This window comes from Cebus imitator, unplaced genomic scaffold (genome assembly GCF_001604975.1).
Source record: "Cebus imitator isolate Cc_AM_T3 unplaced genomic scaffold, Cebus_imitator-1.0 Scaffold288, whole genome shotgun sequence".
NCBI lineage: Eukaryota > Metazoa > Chordata > Mammalia > Primates > Cebidae > Cebus > Cebus imitator.
Window position 1 is genome coordinate 1581050 of NW_016107603.1, and position 15316 is coordinate 1596365.

General features: G+C 37.7%; 1 protein-coding gene across 5 annotated transcripts in view; it reads left to right on the top strand.

The window, feature by feature from the left end:
- Positions 1 to 2990: 2990 nt before the first annotated feature.
- Positions 2991 to 15316, top strand: part of COMMD10 (COMM domain containing 10) — a 213141-nt gene continuing 200815 nt past the window's right edge. For all 5 annotated transcript variants that reach the window (XM_017502039.2, XM_017502042.2, XM_017502041.2 and 2 more), the window contains exons 1-4: positions 2991 to 3530; positions 5958 to 6048; positions 9495 to 9605; positions 10946 to 11101. In XM_017502039.2, the coding sequence (XP_017357528.1) occupies positions 3490 to 3530; positions 5958 to 6048; positions 9495 to 9605; positions 10946 to 11101 (399 nt within the window). In that variant the 5' untranslated portion in view covers positions 2991 to 3489. The remainder of the gene's footprint in view (positions 3531 to 5957; positions 6049 to 9494; positions 9606 to 10945; positions 11102 to 15316) is intronic.

Sequence of the window (15316 nt, forward strand, 5' to 3'; positions counted from 1 at the left end):
CCCTTCAAAAAGTTGGTGAAGGATATGAACAGATATTTCTTAAAAGAAGATATTTATGCAGCAAACAAATATGAAAAAAGCTCATCATCACTGCTCATTAGAGAAATGCAAATGAAAAACACAATGAGATACCATTTCATGCCAGTTGGAATGATGATCATTAAAGTCAGGAAATAACAGATGCTGAAGAGGATGTGGAGAAATATGAACACTTTTACACTGTTGGTGGGGGTGTAAATTAGTTCAACCATTGTGGAAGACAGTGTGGAGATTCCTCAAGGATCTAGAACCAGAAACACCATTTGACCCAGCAATCTCATTACTGGTATATACCCAAAGGATTATAAATCACTCTACTATAAAGACACATGCACACGTATGTTTATTGCAGCACTATTCATAATAGCAAAGACTTGGAACCAACCCAAATGCCCATCAATGACAGACTGGATAAAGAAAATGTGGAACACCATGGAATGCTATGCAGTCATAAAAAGGAATGAGTTAATGTCCTTTGCAGAGACATAGATGAAGCTAGAAACCATCATTCTCAGCAAACTAACACAGAAAAAGAAACCATACAACACATGTTTCCATTCATAAGTAGGAGTTGAACATTGAGAACATATGGGCACAAGGAGGGGAACATCATACACTGGGTCCTGTCAGGGGGTGGGGAGCCAGGGAAGGGATAGCATTAGGAGAAATACCTAATGTAGATGATGGGTTGATGGGTGTAGCAAACCACCATGGCAGGTGTACACCTATGTAACAAACCTACATATTCTGCACATGTATCCGAGAATTTAAAGTATTAAAAAAAAAGTTTTCAATGAAGAAAAGTATATTCGAAAACTTTGAGGCATGCAACACCATAATGGATCAGGGGCAGCAGATCTGGTCTCTGGATCCATCATGAATATGGGCTAACAGATTTAGGGGGTAAGGATTAAGAATGGTGATGGAATTCTGTCTCCAGGAAGTACATTTCCCATTTTATAGCAGGTGACAACAGGCAGACAACTAAAAGGACTTTTCATGGACATATGTGCCTATACTCCAGAGAATGCAGAAATATCTTGGGTGAGGTTGTCATCTGAGGTGTGAAACTATTCACAGCATCATGTCTTTATAGAAATAAGTGGTAATAAGTAATCAGCCCATCACTGAAATTTAAGAGAATTAAGAGTGAGCGGCCTCTGTGTCTACTGGAGACTTGCTCTTGTGAAAACCTTAGAGGTCTGTGTTTTGTTTTCTAAGGAGGGTAGGGTGTTTCTTTTACACACATATCACATTATTTAATCCAGGGGAGCAGACATTATTCTTATCCCCATTTTACAGATCAGGAACGAGAAACTTGGTGAAGTTAAGTACTTTGTTCAAGGTTACAAGGATTTGGGATTTGAGCTACTTTGATGCTCTTTTGCTCAAAATTCCAGCTACATATTTTTAAGACAATCAAATGGAAGATGAACTTCATTAGGGACTTGAAACAGTTTCAGTTGGTTAATGGTTCTACTTCAGGCAATCAGTCAAGACAAAAGGGAAATAATTCAAAGAATGAGGGAACTGGGACCCTTCTAAAGTTGCAGGTGAAGTCATCTGTGTTTGCATCAGAGATCTATAATTTATATAGATTCACACACATCTTTTTCAGATATGCATACATTGGGAGCTGTGTAGAGTGTTGTGAAACTAAATGTATTTGTATGTGTTCAACACACTGTATAATTGACTCAATTATCCATGTGAAGATTATTCACATTTAATTTGCAATCTGGCTTCTCCTTTCAGTTAGGTTGTTCTTGGGCTGCTCCAGGAACGCTAATTTAAATAATAATTTAAGTAAAACATAATTAGAAAGGAAAATTAAATTCAATTTTTTTGTCAGCTCTTGAATATTCTACTGCTGAAATGTAACTAAACCATCCACTATCTTTTAATTCTCCAATGCCTTTATAGTACCACAGGGTTTTATTGCATTCCATAGACTATTGCAATAGTTTCCAGGTAGCTCTCCTGCTTACCTCTTTCCATTCTAATCATCATTCTGCTGACAGCAGCCTTCAAAAAACCAACTCCCATTGCAAAATTTCTTTGCTTCAAAACATTTAGTGGATAGAAAAAACATTTAATGGATACCCAATTTCTAATCGGATTAAATGCACATAACCACAACCAGTCATTAAAGGCTTTTTCTAGCCTAAATTCCTGCTCTTCAAAGTCATTCAAACCATCCTTCTCCTCCACTGCCCTGAAACACACCGCCTCCACACTTCACACTTCTACAGACCCACTGCATTTGCCACCTGCCCCAGGAAGCTTTTCCTGATCTTACCTCCAATGCCTTTCACTGCTCCTACATCTGAATTCCTTTAACGCTCATGAATTTTTCAAAGGCAGACCAAGGTATTTATGCAAACATGCTGGTCTCCCTGTCTTGGATGAGGTCCTTAACATCACTCACTGCAGCGATTCAACTCCCCTACGCTGCAGTGGCAGACTCTAAAGAAGGGTGCAACAAATACTTGTCCATTTAGACTGCTGGCGAACCCTGAGAGCAGAAATTTTGGCCTTTTTTTTTTTTTTTTTTTTTTTTTTTTATCTCCAGTGGCTAGCACAGTGCTTGGTACACAGTAGGCGTTCATTCATTGAACGCTGATGAAGGAATTGAACGTACATACTACAAGCCCTGCAGATGCAGATACAGGAGGAGTTCATGGTACAACGCTTAGGGTGAAACTGGAGGCACTACCTCTCCTGAGAAGTGATGCTCCGCTTTCTGGGTAGGCTGGGAGGCAGGGGGCGCGGAGCGCGCTCAACTGCCTGCCTCTCCGCAGGCTAAACGCTGGAAAACACACACACACACACACACACACACACACACACCCAAGTATGTACACACGGGCTCATTAAAATTTTCCCTATTAAAAAAATACATACGCACACACGTGCACACACAGCCTAACCAAGTACACACACACACCAAGTTTGTACACATGGGCTCATTTAAATCTGCCCTATTAAAAAAATACACACGCACACACCGCCTAACCAAGTATGTACACACGGGCTTGCTAAAACTTGCCCTATTTAAAAATTATAACATACATATGCACACACACAGCCACACATATATCATCTATCCAGGTCTGTACATAGACTTGCTTAAACCTGCCCTCTTAAATACACACATACACACCACCTATCCAGGTATGTACATACATATATAATATAGAAACATAAAGACATATATATGCACAGACTTAACTCCAACACGACTGGAGCGTCGGGAGGACAACTGGGCCGCCGTCTCCGACCTACAGAACTGCGGGACGGTCTCCCGGCGGTCGCCTGGGCCGCAGAAGTCCTAGACTCCTACAGAGGCCCCTGCGCGGCTTGGGCCTTCCGGCTTTCCGTCCGCCGCGGTCGCCATTGGCTGGGCTCGGCGCAGCTGACCGACAGCGGCAGTGCAAGAAAGCTGTGAGGATGGCGGTGCCGGCGGCGCTGATCCTACGGGAGAGCCCCAGGTAGCTGACCCTCTAAGCTTTTGCTGTAGCCGCGGCCGGGAAGGCGCGGATCGGGCTCGCGCAAGGTTGTCCTGGCTGCCTACCGCCTGGGCGCCGTGTGGGGCCGGGTCTTGTGGGGTGGGCTACCGAGGTCGCGACGCGGGGTCCGCGGAGTGCGTGGGGCCGTGTAGCGCCTCTACAGTCACGGTGGTCCACATGTGGGGCTCACAGTGCGCCTGGCAGCTGAGGTCTGTACGGAAGCCTGTGGTCTGCAAGCGAATGGTATGCGTCACTGTTCGTGGACTTTGGTAACAGAAGTTCCCGGGCGCTGTCTTGAGTGCTGCCTAATTACGCGGAACGATATTCCGTTTCCGATTTCAGTTCTCGTTCAGACCATCTCGTGAGAAAGGCTCACGTTGGTGCTGGAAGGTCTTTAATAGCCAACACATGTTAATACCCCTTTTAAATCAGGATCAAATAGGGCTCAGGCCCCGAATTTTTGGTTGGTAACAATATATAGCCTTAGCTTCGCCTTGGTGGCATTTACTTTTGTTTCCATTTTTAACAAATTTTTGGTTAATTTCTACTTATGGTAAATAAAGTTGGTTGTCGTTGGTAGTGATGTAAAGTTCCCCTTTAACATAAATTAAAAAAAAAACTCAATTTGTGGAAAAAATAAGTAATAGTGCGGGTGGTGTGTGGATAGAGAAAAAGAACTGAACTATATAGGCAAAATAGTGTTCAGAAGAAATTTCTTTGTGCTTGGATTGGGCAGAAATCTTCCAGAAGAAAAGAGTTGCTATTTTAAAGTTTTTCTTTTTTCCTGGATTCCTTTTGTTACCAGTGGAGGGTGTCCTGGTTCTTGTCGTCTTGAACAAAGAATTAGAGAAGACACGCAAACAAAGCGAGGAAAGAAAGAAGAAATTTATTGAAAATGAAACTACACTCCGCAGTGTGAGAGTTGCCCGAGCATATGGGCTCTAGGGACCCTACAGAATTTTGGGGAGTTTAAATACCCACTGGATGATTCCATTGGTTACCTCGTGTACTCCCTAGGTAAATGAGGAGGATGAAGTAAATTTACAAAGTCATTTACTCCGCCTGCACCCTATGGAGAGGATATTTCCTGTCATAGCTGAACTGTGAATCAGCCTTATGTTCCCAACCTCCAGACCCTATTTTCCTGCCTCACTTTGGTTCTGATCGCCAGTTTATTTCCTCATACCAATGTCTTGGGGAACACTGCTGTATCAGTAAACTGTATCCAGTATGGTGCAGTATAGAATTGTTCTCATCACATCATTTAAAGTTGATTATTACAGACCCAGGTGCTGTGGCTCCTGCCTAATTTAATCCCAGCACTTTGGGAAGCTGAGGCGGGCTGATCTCTCTCTCTCTCTCTCTCTCTCTTTTTTTTTTTTAAGACGGATTTTCCCCTCGTGTTGTCCAGGCTGGAGTGCATTGGTGCAATCTCACAATCTCAGCTCACTGCAGCCTCTGCCTCCCCGGTTCAAGCGATTCTCCTCCCTCAGCCTTTCAATTAGCTGAAGTTATAGGCACCTGTCACCACGCCTGACTAGTTTTTTTTGTATTTTTAGTAAGTAAAGATGGGGTTTCACCATGTTGGCCAGGCTGATCTCGAGCTCCTGACCTCAGGTGATCTGCCCGCCCCGGCCTTGCAAAATGTTGGGATTACAGGCATGAGCTAAAGCAGGACTGATTGCTTGAGCTCAGGAGTTTGAGACCGGCCTGGGCAACAGGGCGAAACCCTCTCTCTACAAAAAACAAAAAAATTAGCCGGCGCTGTAGTGTGCGCGTGTAGTCCTAGCTGCTTGGGAAGCTGAGGCCTGAGAATCCCTAGAACCCAGGAGGCAGAGGCTATAGTGAGCCGAGATTGCACCACTGCACTCCAGCCTGGGCCACAGAGCCGAGATCCTATCTCAAAAATAAATAAAGTTGATTATTACAATTAAAACAGTTTTAAAATAACTGTGTGCTTAGTGACCCCAAATGATTTTGTACATAGTATTTGAAAAGTTATTTGCCTTGAAGTATTCTTTATGTTTTTGGTGTAATTGCCTTAATTGCTGTTCCTCTCCCCCTACCCCTTTCAGAGTTCCATTTTTGGGTTAAGTGGCTACATAAACACTCTACCGAATTAATGCCCTTCCCCTGCAGAGTACAAGCTTTCCCTAGTAGTTCGGTTTGCCCAAAACACAGAAAATTTGCCAAATGGACCTTTTCAGCAGAAGTAATTTTAGGGGTATCTTTTTGGAAACGTTCAGATTACCCTGCCTTTTCTGCTGGCTGTCATCTGTTTTTCTTTATTTCACTCAGATTTACCATATAGCAATCAGAGTTGTTGGAATGAAAACTTACAGACAGCTACAGAAAGTATAGTTCAGCTTGGAAAACACATTTTTAAACTGTTCTTATAATTTTCTTTAGCATGAAGAAAGCAGTGTCACTGATAAATGAGATAGATATAGGAAGATTTCCACGGTTGCTCACTCGGATTCTTCAAAAGCTTCACCTGAAGGTTTGTATTTTTGTGTTTCCATACCTTGTAATCTTCCTTCTGATTTAATTGAAAGTCTGATTATTTGGAGAACTTTTTGCAAAGTATAGTGTTCTCCAATATGTTTTTAAGGACACTGATTCTGTGGGAGATTTGGTAATGTTTCATGGTCAAAAGTTTGAGAAACTCTGTCTTCAATAAAGTTAGATTTTTTTAAATTACGGAACTTTTCAGAGTATGTATTTGAGGGTGATTATAGCATGTAACATTTTCCAAATGTGTTTGGCCTTGAATCTGTTTTATTATGGTATATATTTTGGGACTAATGTTCTATAAGATATATTTTAGGGAAAAATTCTGATGTCCTGGTTTCATTTTTCCCCTGAAAAATAATTCTGATATTTTCTATCAACTAGTATTTAATCTTTCACTTAATTTTGTTCCTCTTTCACTTTTATTTTAAAGGTATGGTTGTTTTGGACATGTGGATGCTTAGTAATTCTCTACCTGGCTTAATCCAAGTTAATTTCTTTATTGGGCTATAAAAATTTGATTCCATCAGACATATTTATGGAGCGCCCACTAATTGCTCTTTGTAGTGCCAGGTATCACCATCCAATGAGAACCAAGGCTCTACTCTTTCCTCTTTTTCTTGGCCAAGAGCCAGCCTCAAAACCATGGCTTTTCCCTGTGAAGTGTCTTTCAAATCCAAGTTCTCACAATTCTAGTTCAAATCCTTGTTATTTGTTTTTTAGAAGGCAGTAGTTCCCTTCAAGCTGGTTTCCCTGCCTATAGTTTTCTTGTTTTCTACTGCTTCATAATACTATGTAAATTACTTTCTAAATTTTTTTTTCCAAAAACAAAGATGGATTATATTTTTTACAGTGTGCAAAGCCATCAGTGACTATTCATTGCCCCCCTGAGGAAAGCTTAAAATCCTTAACATTGTGTACAAGTCCCATTATAATATGGCTGCAGTCTACATTCTCCTCATGTTGTATTGTAATTGCTGCAGTTACACTGGATGGTGTCTGTTTACTACAACGTGCCATGAACTTTTTCAGCAGTGTGTCTATGCATAAACTCTTTCCTTAGCCTATAAATGTCCTTCTTCCCTTCTTTACTGAGTAACCTGTTCATCTTTCAAGGATTTCACAATCTCAGTCTCAGCAGTTTGTTCTTTCTTCTGTGCTCTTAATTCATTCTCACCTGATTTTAGTACTGCATCGTAAGTATTTGTTTCATGATTAGAAGGCAACCAAATCCCTAAACCTATTAATCTATCTTCCTCTGGTTTTAAATATCTTGAGGATTATGTCTTACTCATCTTTATATTTCCCATTCCTAATAGATTGCTACTGGTATAGTTGGCACTCAATAAATATTCTTGGAGTTAATTATTTTCCTTGCCATGGGAAACACAAAACAAACATAGGTCTTCTTTAATATATTCCTATTTCTAAGGATTTTGTGATACAGATGGAGAGAAAGGAGGAACCCCATGATAGCAGCAACATTATGTGGTATTTACTATTCATAAAGTTACATTGCTTTCTTTTTGACTAGTGTGGTACTAATGGCTTTGTGTTACTAATTCATCCAATCCTTATGGCAACTTGAAGAAGTTGGTACTGTGGTCATCTCTGGTCACCTTCATTTTATCTATGAGGTAACCAAGATAGAGATCAGTGAAGTAATTTTCCAAAGGTCACGCAGCTAGGTAGTAAGGCAACTTGGCTCCGTGACTCCATCATCCCCTATTATAAGAAACCTCAGGAAAGAGTATGGAACATTTCATAAATCAGCCCCAAAGTAAATGATGTGGGTGAAACAGATATTCTGCTTTATTTCTTGAGCTGGTGGGTGCTTTCTTATGTGTAACAATATAGGACAAGAAACTCTTCTATACATCTTTTGTTCTTCATACTGAGAGAGAGTGGAATACATGCTTGGAAAATTGTGATGTTTAGTTTGTCTTTGACTCTGTCAGTCATGTCTGGAGTTGAGAATAATTTAATATCCATCTTGGAGTTCACTGAGTGGCTGAAGCATTGCGTGGAAGAGCTTGAATGCTTTGTCATCAGAGGTAGGAGAGTGGAGAGGAGAAGAGGTGCTTGTTGAAAATTGAAGTTACTGGTCCTGCTGGAATCTAATGTCCAGGGACTTTTAAATAAAGAAACATATGTATATAAATACTTGCCTGCTAAGAAAATGTTCAGGAAAGGTGTAAATTGTTTTTTCCTGTACAGTTTCAGGGGATGATCTTCTAGAGGGGCTTCTGTTTTGAGAAGGACTCTTCAGTCAAGTTTGCAGTAAATTTCAGGATCTGCCAATTTTCTTTTCTGTACCCTGACTTCATCAAGTTGGTCTTTGTCTTGAGACAGAATTCTTAGAATAGTGAAACCTGAGGCAGGCAAATGGGTGAAGAGGTTTAGGGATTTTGTTACTTCTCTACTGGTACTTTTATTTTACCAAGTTTAATCTGTTTATGGGCAGAAGATATATTTTTGTCCAAACTGGTTCCTTGGAATCCCGAGTAGGGATCAACATGAGGGAACTAAGACAGCTTAGGCATAGAATGTGGGCATCCGTACCTGATTAATGATCTGGGACTCCTCTTTGAACTGACTATCTTCCTTGCTCATCCTGGCATGTACAAATACATGAAGATTTTGTTTGTTCATTGCAATGTCTGGAGGGTGCTACTGGTATTTAATGTCCAGGGACTTTAAAAATATTTTGCATTATTTAGGGCAGTTCTGCACAAAGGCTTGTCCCATCTAGCATGCCAACGGTTTGCATTGGGAAATGATGATGGAAGTCAGATAAACTTCCTTCCATAGCTTGGAAGTTAGAAATAAACATTTTTGACCTTTGCACTTCAGAAATAACTGTCACAACTCATGTATTAAAACAACTCATGTACTTTGCTCCATAGGAGACTTTGAGGCCCTCATACAAAGCCTGTTGAGGTAACCGTGCTGTTTATCTAGTTCTGAGAGGTCAGCTCTCTGGGTTCCTGACCATGGCATATTAGAAATAGCAAACTGGGAGATGAAGGTGCTATCATGGGGCATGTAGGCAGCTTAAAGAAATATCTGCTGATCATCACATCAAATGGAATAATTATGAAAATCAGACACAAGAAACATAAAAGCACAAAAGTCTGAGGTTTCTTTTTGCTGAAGTTAAAAATCATCTATGTCTTAGTACAGGGATCTGTTGCTCAGAATTGTGACCTGAGTCATCACAAGATATTTGTTTAATCCAATTTATTTTGTTTATAAAGATCTAGAAATGAGCATCATACATTTTATAAATTTACATGCGTATCAGTTTCTTTTCATCATGTATTTTCCTTTAAAGTTCTCATCTCATATATGAATAAATGAATCTTCTATCAAGTATGAATTTTGAATGCCTAAATATGTGTTCATATAATAAATAGATTGCTATTTGTGTTATAGGCTGAGAGCAGTTTCAGTGAAGAAGAGGAAGAAAAACTTCAAGCAGCATTTTCTCTGGAGAAGCAAGATCTTCACCTAGTTCTTGAAACAATATCATTTATTTTAGAACAGGTATTTTTATTTCATCAAATTTTCTAACCATGGTTTGTTTACTACATATTTGTATTGTTATGATATCTATAACATTCTGGTTTTTTTTAATTAAAAAGTATACAAGATGAAAGCTGTCAATATGTTTTAGTTAAGAATTTCAATGTTAAAATATTTGAATATTATAAAGTATTTGAAAATATGAATAGAGACTTCATTGTTTTGAGACACTTATAAAAGATTTTAATTCATTGGTACTTGGTATAAATGGAAAAATGGACGTATTTTACTTAAGCTACTAAATGATTTGGGGGCTGTATTGACTAGGATGGTAAGTAAGGCATTTAGAAAAGAAATACTGTCACATTATGTGCTACTGAGCTGTCCTTCTGCATCCCTTTTTCTTATCTAAATTCACTTCAATATTTAAGCTCCTATTCAAGATTCATTTTCTATACTTCAGCTGTGACCCCTTATACTTTCAGCCTGCCTTTATTTGAATTTTTAAAAATCCTTGGCTATCACAGTAGAGCATATTATTAGTCTTTCAGTAGTTCATATATGTTAGTTGTGCCTCCTTCACTAGATTCTAATTTGTGGGGGGCAGGATCATATTTTTTTGTGTATCTTATGTAAACCTACCACATTGGTGGGCTTAAAATAGATCCTCATAAATTCCTGTTGGTTGATTAAAAATAATACTTGTGAAATAAAAGTTTAAATAGTTTTGTAGCTTAATGAGCATTTTAATGAACATATTAGCAGGACAAGTTGCCAGGCATCTACTACAGCCTTGTATACATTATAGATCACAAAGATTAATGTGATTCTAATTTTTGGTGGGTTTTCAGTAGAAGAAAAGGATCATCGAGTAGGACAGCATAGCATGGTGTTCCAGAATAATGTGAGAAATGGAACAGGTATCACTGTTAACATTTTTTACAACTTTTAATTATATATTACCTAGGAAGTTGGTAGATAAGGTAATTTCGAGAAAGTGTTTCTTGGAAAAACTGTTGTATACTTATTTGAAATGATTAAGTGAAATTTTAATTAGGATCCATTTACATAGCTAAAGCAAAGAAGAAGTTTTTTGGTTATTAAGTGGATTTAGGATTACTTAAAGCAAAGGCAAAAATGAAAAAAAAAATTCAGCCTGAATAATGTAGGCCATTTAATCCTGACTCTTCTGGCCCTTGGTTATGTGTTTTATTATTTATAAAATAACCAAAAATGTCTGTAATAGGACTATGAAGTATTCTTTTGACTTAAGTAATTTAAAAATAATTTTGTATTTATTATAGTTTAAGGTTTCTGTATGAAGATGACGGACATAAATAATTTCTTTTTCTTTTTAATAGGCAGTATATCACAATGTGAAACCAGCCGCTTTGCAGCAGCAATTAGAGAACATTCACCTTAGACAAGACAAAGCTGAAGCATTTGTCAATACGTGGTCTACTATGGGTCAAGAAACAGTTGAAAAGTTCAGGCAGAGAATTCTGGCTCCCTATAAGGTATAGAACATGCCATATTAAATATGTTTTTCAGTAATGTTTGGCATAAATTATTATACCTGAAGAATTTTTAAAGTGATTTCGTTGAGAGGTATTTAAAGTATTTTGTTGAGAGGTAGAGTCAGGCAAAAGAAACACAGATGATCCTCAATTTATAGTGCCCTTACATCCTGATAAACCTGTTGCGAATTGAAAATATCCTAAGTCAAAAACATAGTTCACTGTAGAGAATCAATTGTTTACCCTCGTGATCACATGGCTGACTGGAAGCTATAGCTTGCTGCCATTGCCCAGCATCATGAGAGAATATTGTACATACTGCTAGCCTAGGAAAATACAGAATTCAAAATATGAAGTATAGTTTCTACTGAGTACATATTACTTTCATACCATTGTAAAGTCAAAATATTGTCCCTGACTTACGTTTTGATTTTATAGTGGTATGAAACTATTGCAATTTCGACATACTTTTACTTTTGATCTCTTCCTGGGCTAGTGATATGTGGTACATAAGATATTCCTTTTTGGGAGGCTTTTCAAGATGGCTGTCTAGAGGCACAGGACACTTCTCCACAAAGAAGAAGCAAAATAGTGAGTAGGTAACCACACTTCAAATAGAGCATCTAAAAGAGAATGCTAGTGTTCAGCAAAGAGGTGGCTGGAAACACCTGAGGAGAGGAAAAAGACGTGGACAGCGTTGCTAGGATAAACCAGAAGCCTGGAGAGGCTCCCCAGTGCAGTGTTGGGGTAACTGAGAGATCCCTAACTGTCCACATTCTTGCTGCAGACTCCTGTAATCCTAATCATGGGAGAGTTCTTGACCCCCATGAACTCCAAGACTGGCATAGGGAGCTCCACCAAGTTCATGCAATGGCATTGCTCTAGAAAGGGTGCTTTTTCTGGGTTCCTTGCACCCCCTGAGTCCTAGGAAGCTGCAGCACGGCTTCATTTTAAGAGTCTAGTCCTTGTCAGAAACAGAATAATCTTAAAATTTGTATGAAACCAAAAAGGAACCCAAATAGCCAAAGCAATCCTAAGCAAAAAGAACAAAGCTGGAGGCATCATATTCCCTGACTTCATGGGAACAGCATGGTGTTGGTATAAAAGCAGACAGATATATATAGCAATGGAACAATATAAAATACCCAGAAGTAAACCCATGTATTTATAGCCAACTGATTTATTGCAAAGGTGCCAAGAGCATACACTGGGGAAAGGACACCCCCCCTTTAATAAATGGTACTAGGGAAACTGGTTAAATATACAGAAGAATGAAGTGACCCTTCTCTCTCACCATATAAAAAAATCAACTCAAAATGGATTAAAGACTCTAACATAAGACCCACAACTATTAAAATACTAGAAGAAAACAGGAGAAACATTCTGGGACATTTATCTAGGCAAAAATTTCATTGCTGACATTCCTAAAACATGGACAAAAACTCCCCAAAATAGATAAATGGAACTATATTAAACTAAACATCTTCTGTATATTAGTGGAGACAACAGAGTGAAGAGACAACTTGTCAAATGGGAGAAAACATTTGTAAACTATTCACTTAATAAGTAACTAATATCCAGAACATACAAGGAACTTAAACACCTCAACTGCAAAGTAATCCCATTAAAATGTGGACAAAGGGTCTAAACAGATGCTTCTTGAAAGATGATATATAAATGGCTAACAAGTATATGAAAAAATGCTTAACATCACTAATTACCAGGGAAATGCAAATTAAAACCAAAGATACAATATCATTTTACCATAGTTAGAATGGCTATTATTAAAAAGAGAAAAAATTAACAGATGATAGTGAGGCTGCAGAGAAAGGGGAACTCATATGATTTTGGTGGCAATGTAAATTAGTGTAGCCATTTGGGAAAAGTAGTATGGAGATTTCTCAAAAAACTGAAAATAGAACTACCACACAGCCCAGTAATTCCACTGCTTGATATATATTCAAAGGTAAGAAAATAAGTATATCAAGGAAATATTTGTACCCCTGTGTTTATTGCAACACTGTTCACAATAACAAAGAAATCAACCTAAGTGTCCATCAGTGGATGAATGGATAAAGAAAATTTGGTATAATTACACATTGGAATAATAACCATAGAAGAGAATGAAATGTCATTTCCAGCAACATGGATAGAACTAGAGGTCACTATATTGAGTGAAATAAGCTAGACACAGACAGATATAACATGCACTCACTCCTATGTGGAAACTAAACAAGTTGATGTCATGGAGGTAGAGAGTAGAATGGTAGTCACTAGAGACTGAGAAGGATGTAGGTATGTGCATGGCCTGTGAGGTCAGAGGGTGGATGAATAGAAGTTGGTTAATGAGTACAAACATATAGTTAGAAGTAATAAGTTTAATGTTTGATAGTTTAGTATGTTGCTTATAGTTGACATCAACGTATTGGTCATTTCAAAATAGCTAGAAGTGAGGAAGTGAAATGTTCTGAACATACACAAATGTTAAATGCTTGTGGTGGTGAATATCTTAAATACCCTGATATGATCATTGCACAGCCTATGCATATAAGAAAATATCACACATATCTCATAAATATGCGCAAATATTATGTATTCATTAACAAAATAGGCTTTGTGTTAGATGATTTTGCTTAACTGCAGGCTAATGTAAGTATACTGAACATGTCTATGGTCAGCTAGGCTAAGCTGTGATGTTTGGTAGGTTAAATGTATAAAATGCATTCATGAATTGTTATATTTTAACTTACGATAGATTAATTGGGGCATAACGCCATTGTAAGTCAAGGAGCACCTGTATATTCCTAGAAGTCCTTTGTGAGATGTATGATTTGCAAATATTTACTCCTATACCTTTCCTTTTCATTGTCTTAACAGTGTCTTTCCCAGAACAAAACCATTAACTTTGGTGAAATCTGTTTTATTACTTTTTTCTCTTTTCATGATCCTACTTTTGATTTTCTGTCTAAGACTTTGTAACCTAATCCATGACACAAATATTTTCTCTTTTGTTTTCTTCTAAATGTTTTACATATTTACATTTTATGTTTAGATGTAAAATCCATATAAAGTTAATTTTGTATGACAGTGCAGGTCAAAATTCATTTTGTCTATGTATGGATGTTCATTTGCTCCAGTGTGATTTGTTGTTAACATTATCCTTTTGTCATGGAATCACCATGTGTTTGTCTAAAATCATTTGATATTTTTGTGTGAGTCTGTTTCTGGATTCCCTCTTTGATTTTATTGACCTATGTGTCTATGCCAATATCACATTGCCTTGATTATTATAGCTTAATAGTAAGTCTTAAAATCAGGTATTATGAGCCCACTGACTTTTTTTTCTTTTTTAATAATTATTTTGGCAATGCTAGTTTCTTTGCCTTTTTGTATCCATTTGAAAATCAACTTTTGTATGTCTGTAAAAAATCCTGCTGGGATATTGATGGGTGATATGTTTAATTTGTAGATAACTTTATTGAGAAATGACTTCTTAACTAGTATTGAGTATATCTCTCCATTTAGCTAGGTCTTCTTTGATTTCTTTTACCAGTATCTTTTGTTTTCAGCATACTAATCCTGCACATATTTTGTTAGGTTTGGACCTTAAGTATTTTCTCTTTCTTTCTTTTTTTTTTTTTCNTACTATTTTTCAAATTTTGTTTTCCAATGGCTTATTGCTAGTATATAGAGATACAATAGATTTTTCTGTACTGACCTCTTTCTACACTTTCCTATAACCTTGGTAATTCACTAATTAGTTTTGGCAGCTTTCTTATAGGTTTCTTGTGATTTCCTTTGTAGATAGTCACATTGTCTGTGAATAAAGACAGTTTTATTTCTTGCTTTTCAGTCTGTGCAGCTTTTATTTTTCTTGGTTTATTTTACTGACTAGGACCTTCAATATGATGCTGAATAGGAGGGGTAAGTCCGAATATTCTTGCCTGTTCCCAACTTTAGGGTGAAAGCATTCAGGCTCTTGTCATTAAGTATGATGTTAGAAAATGTCCCTTTATTGTTTTTGCTTCTCTACTTCCGTTTTTTAAAAATTCTGTATTCTTCTCTCAAGTGTCTTCTGTGATATTGCTTCATTTTTTATCATATTTAATTCTGTTTTTTCCTATATCCTGTACAGACTTTAAGTTTTCCATTTGTTACCCTGCAATTCTTTTTAAAGCCGTTTTCATTTAAAAAAAAAAAAATCTTGCTTTTTAA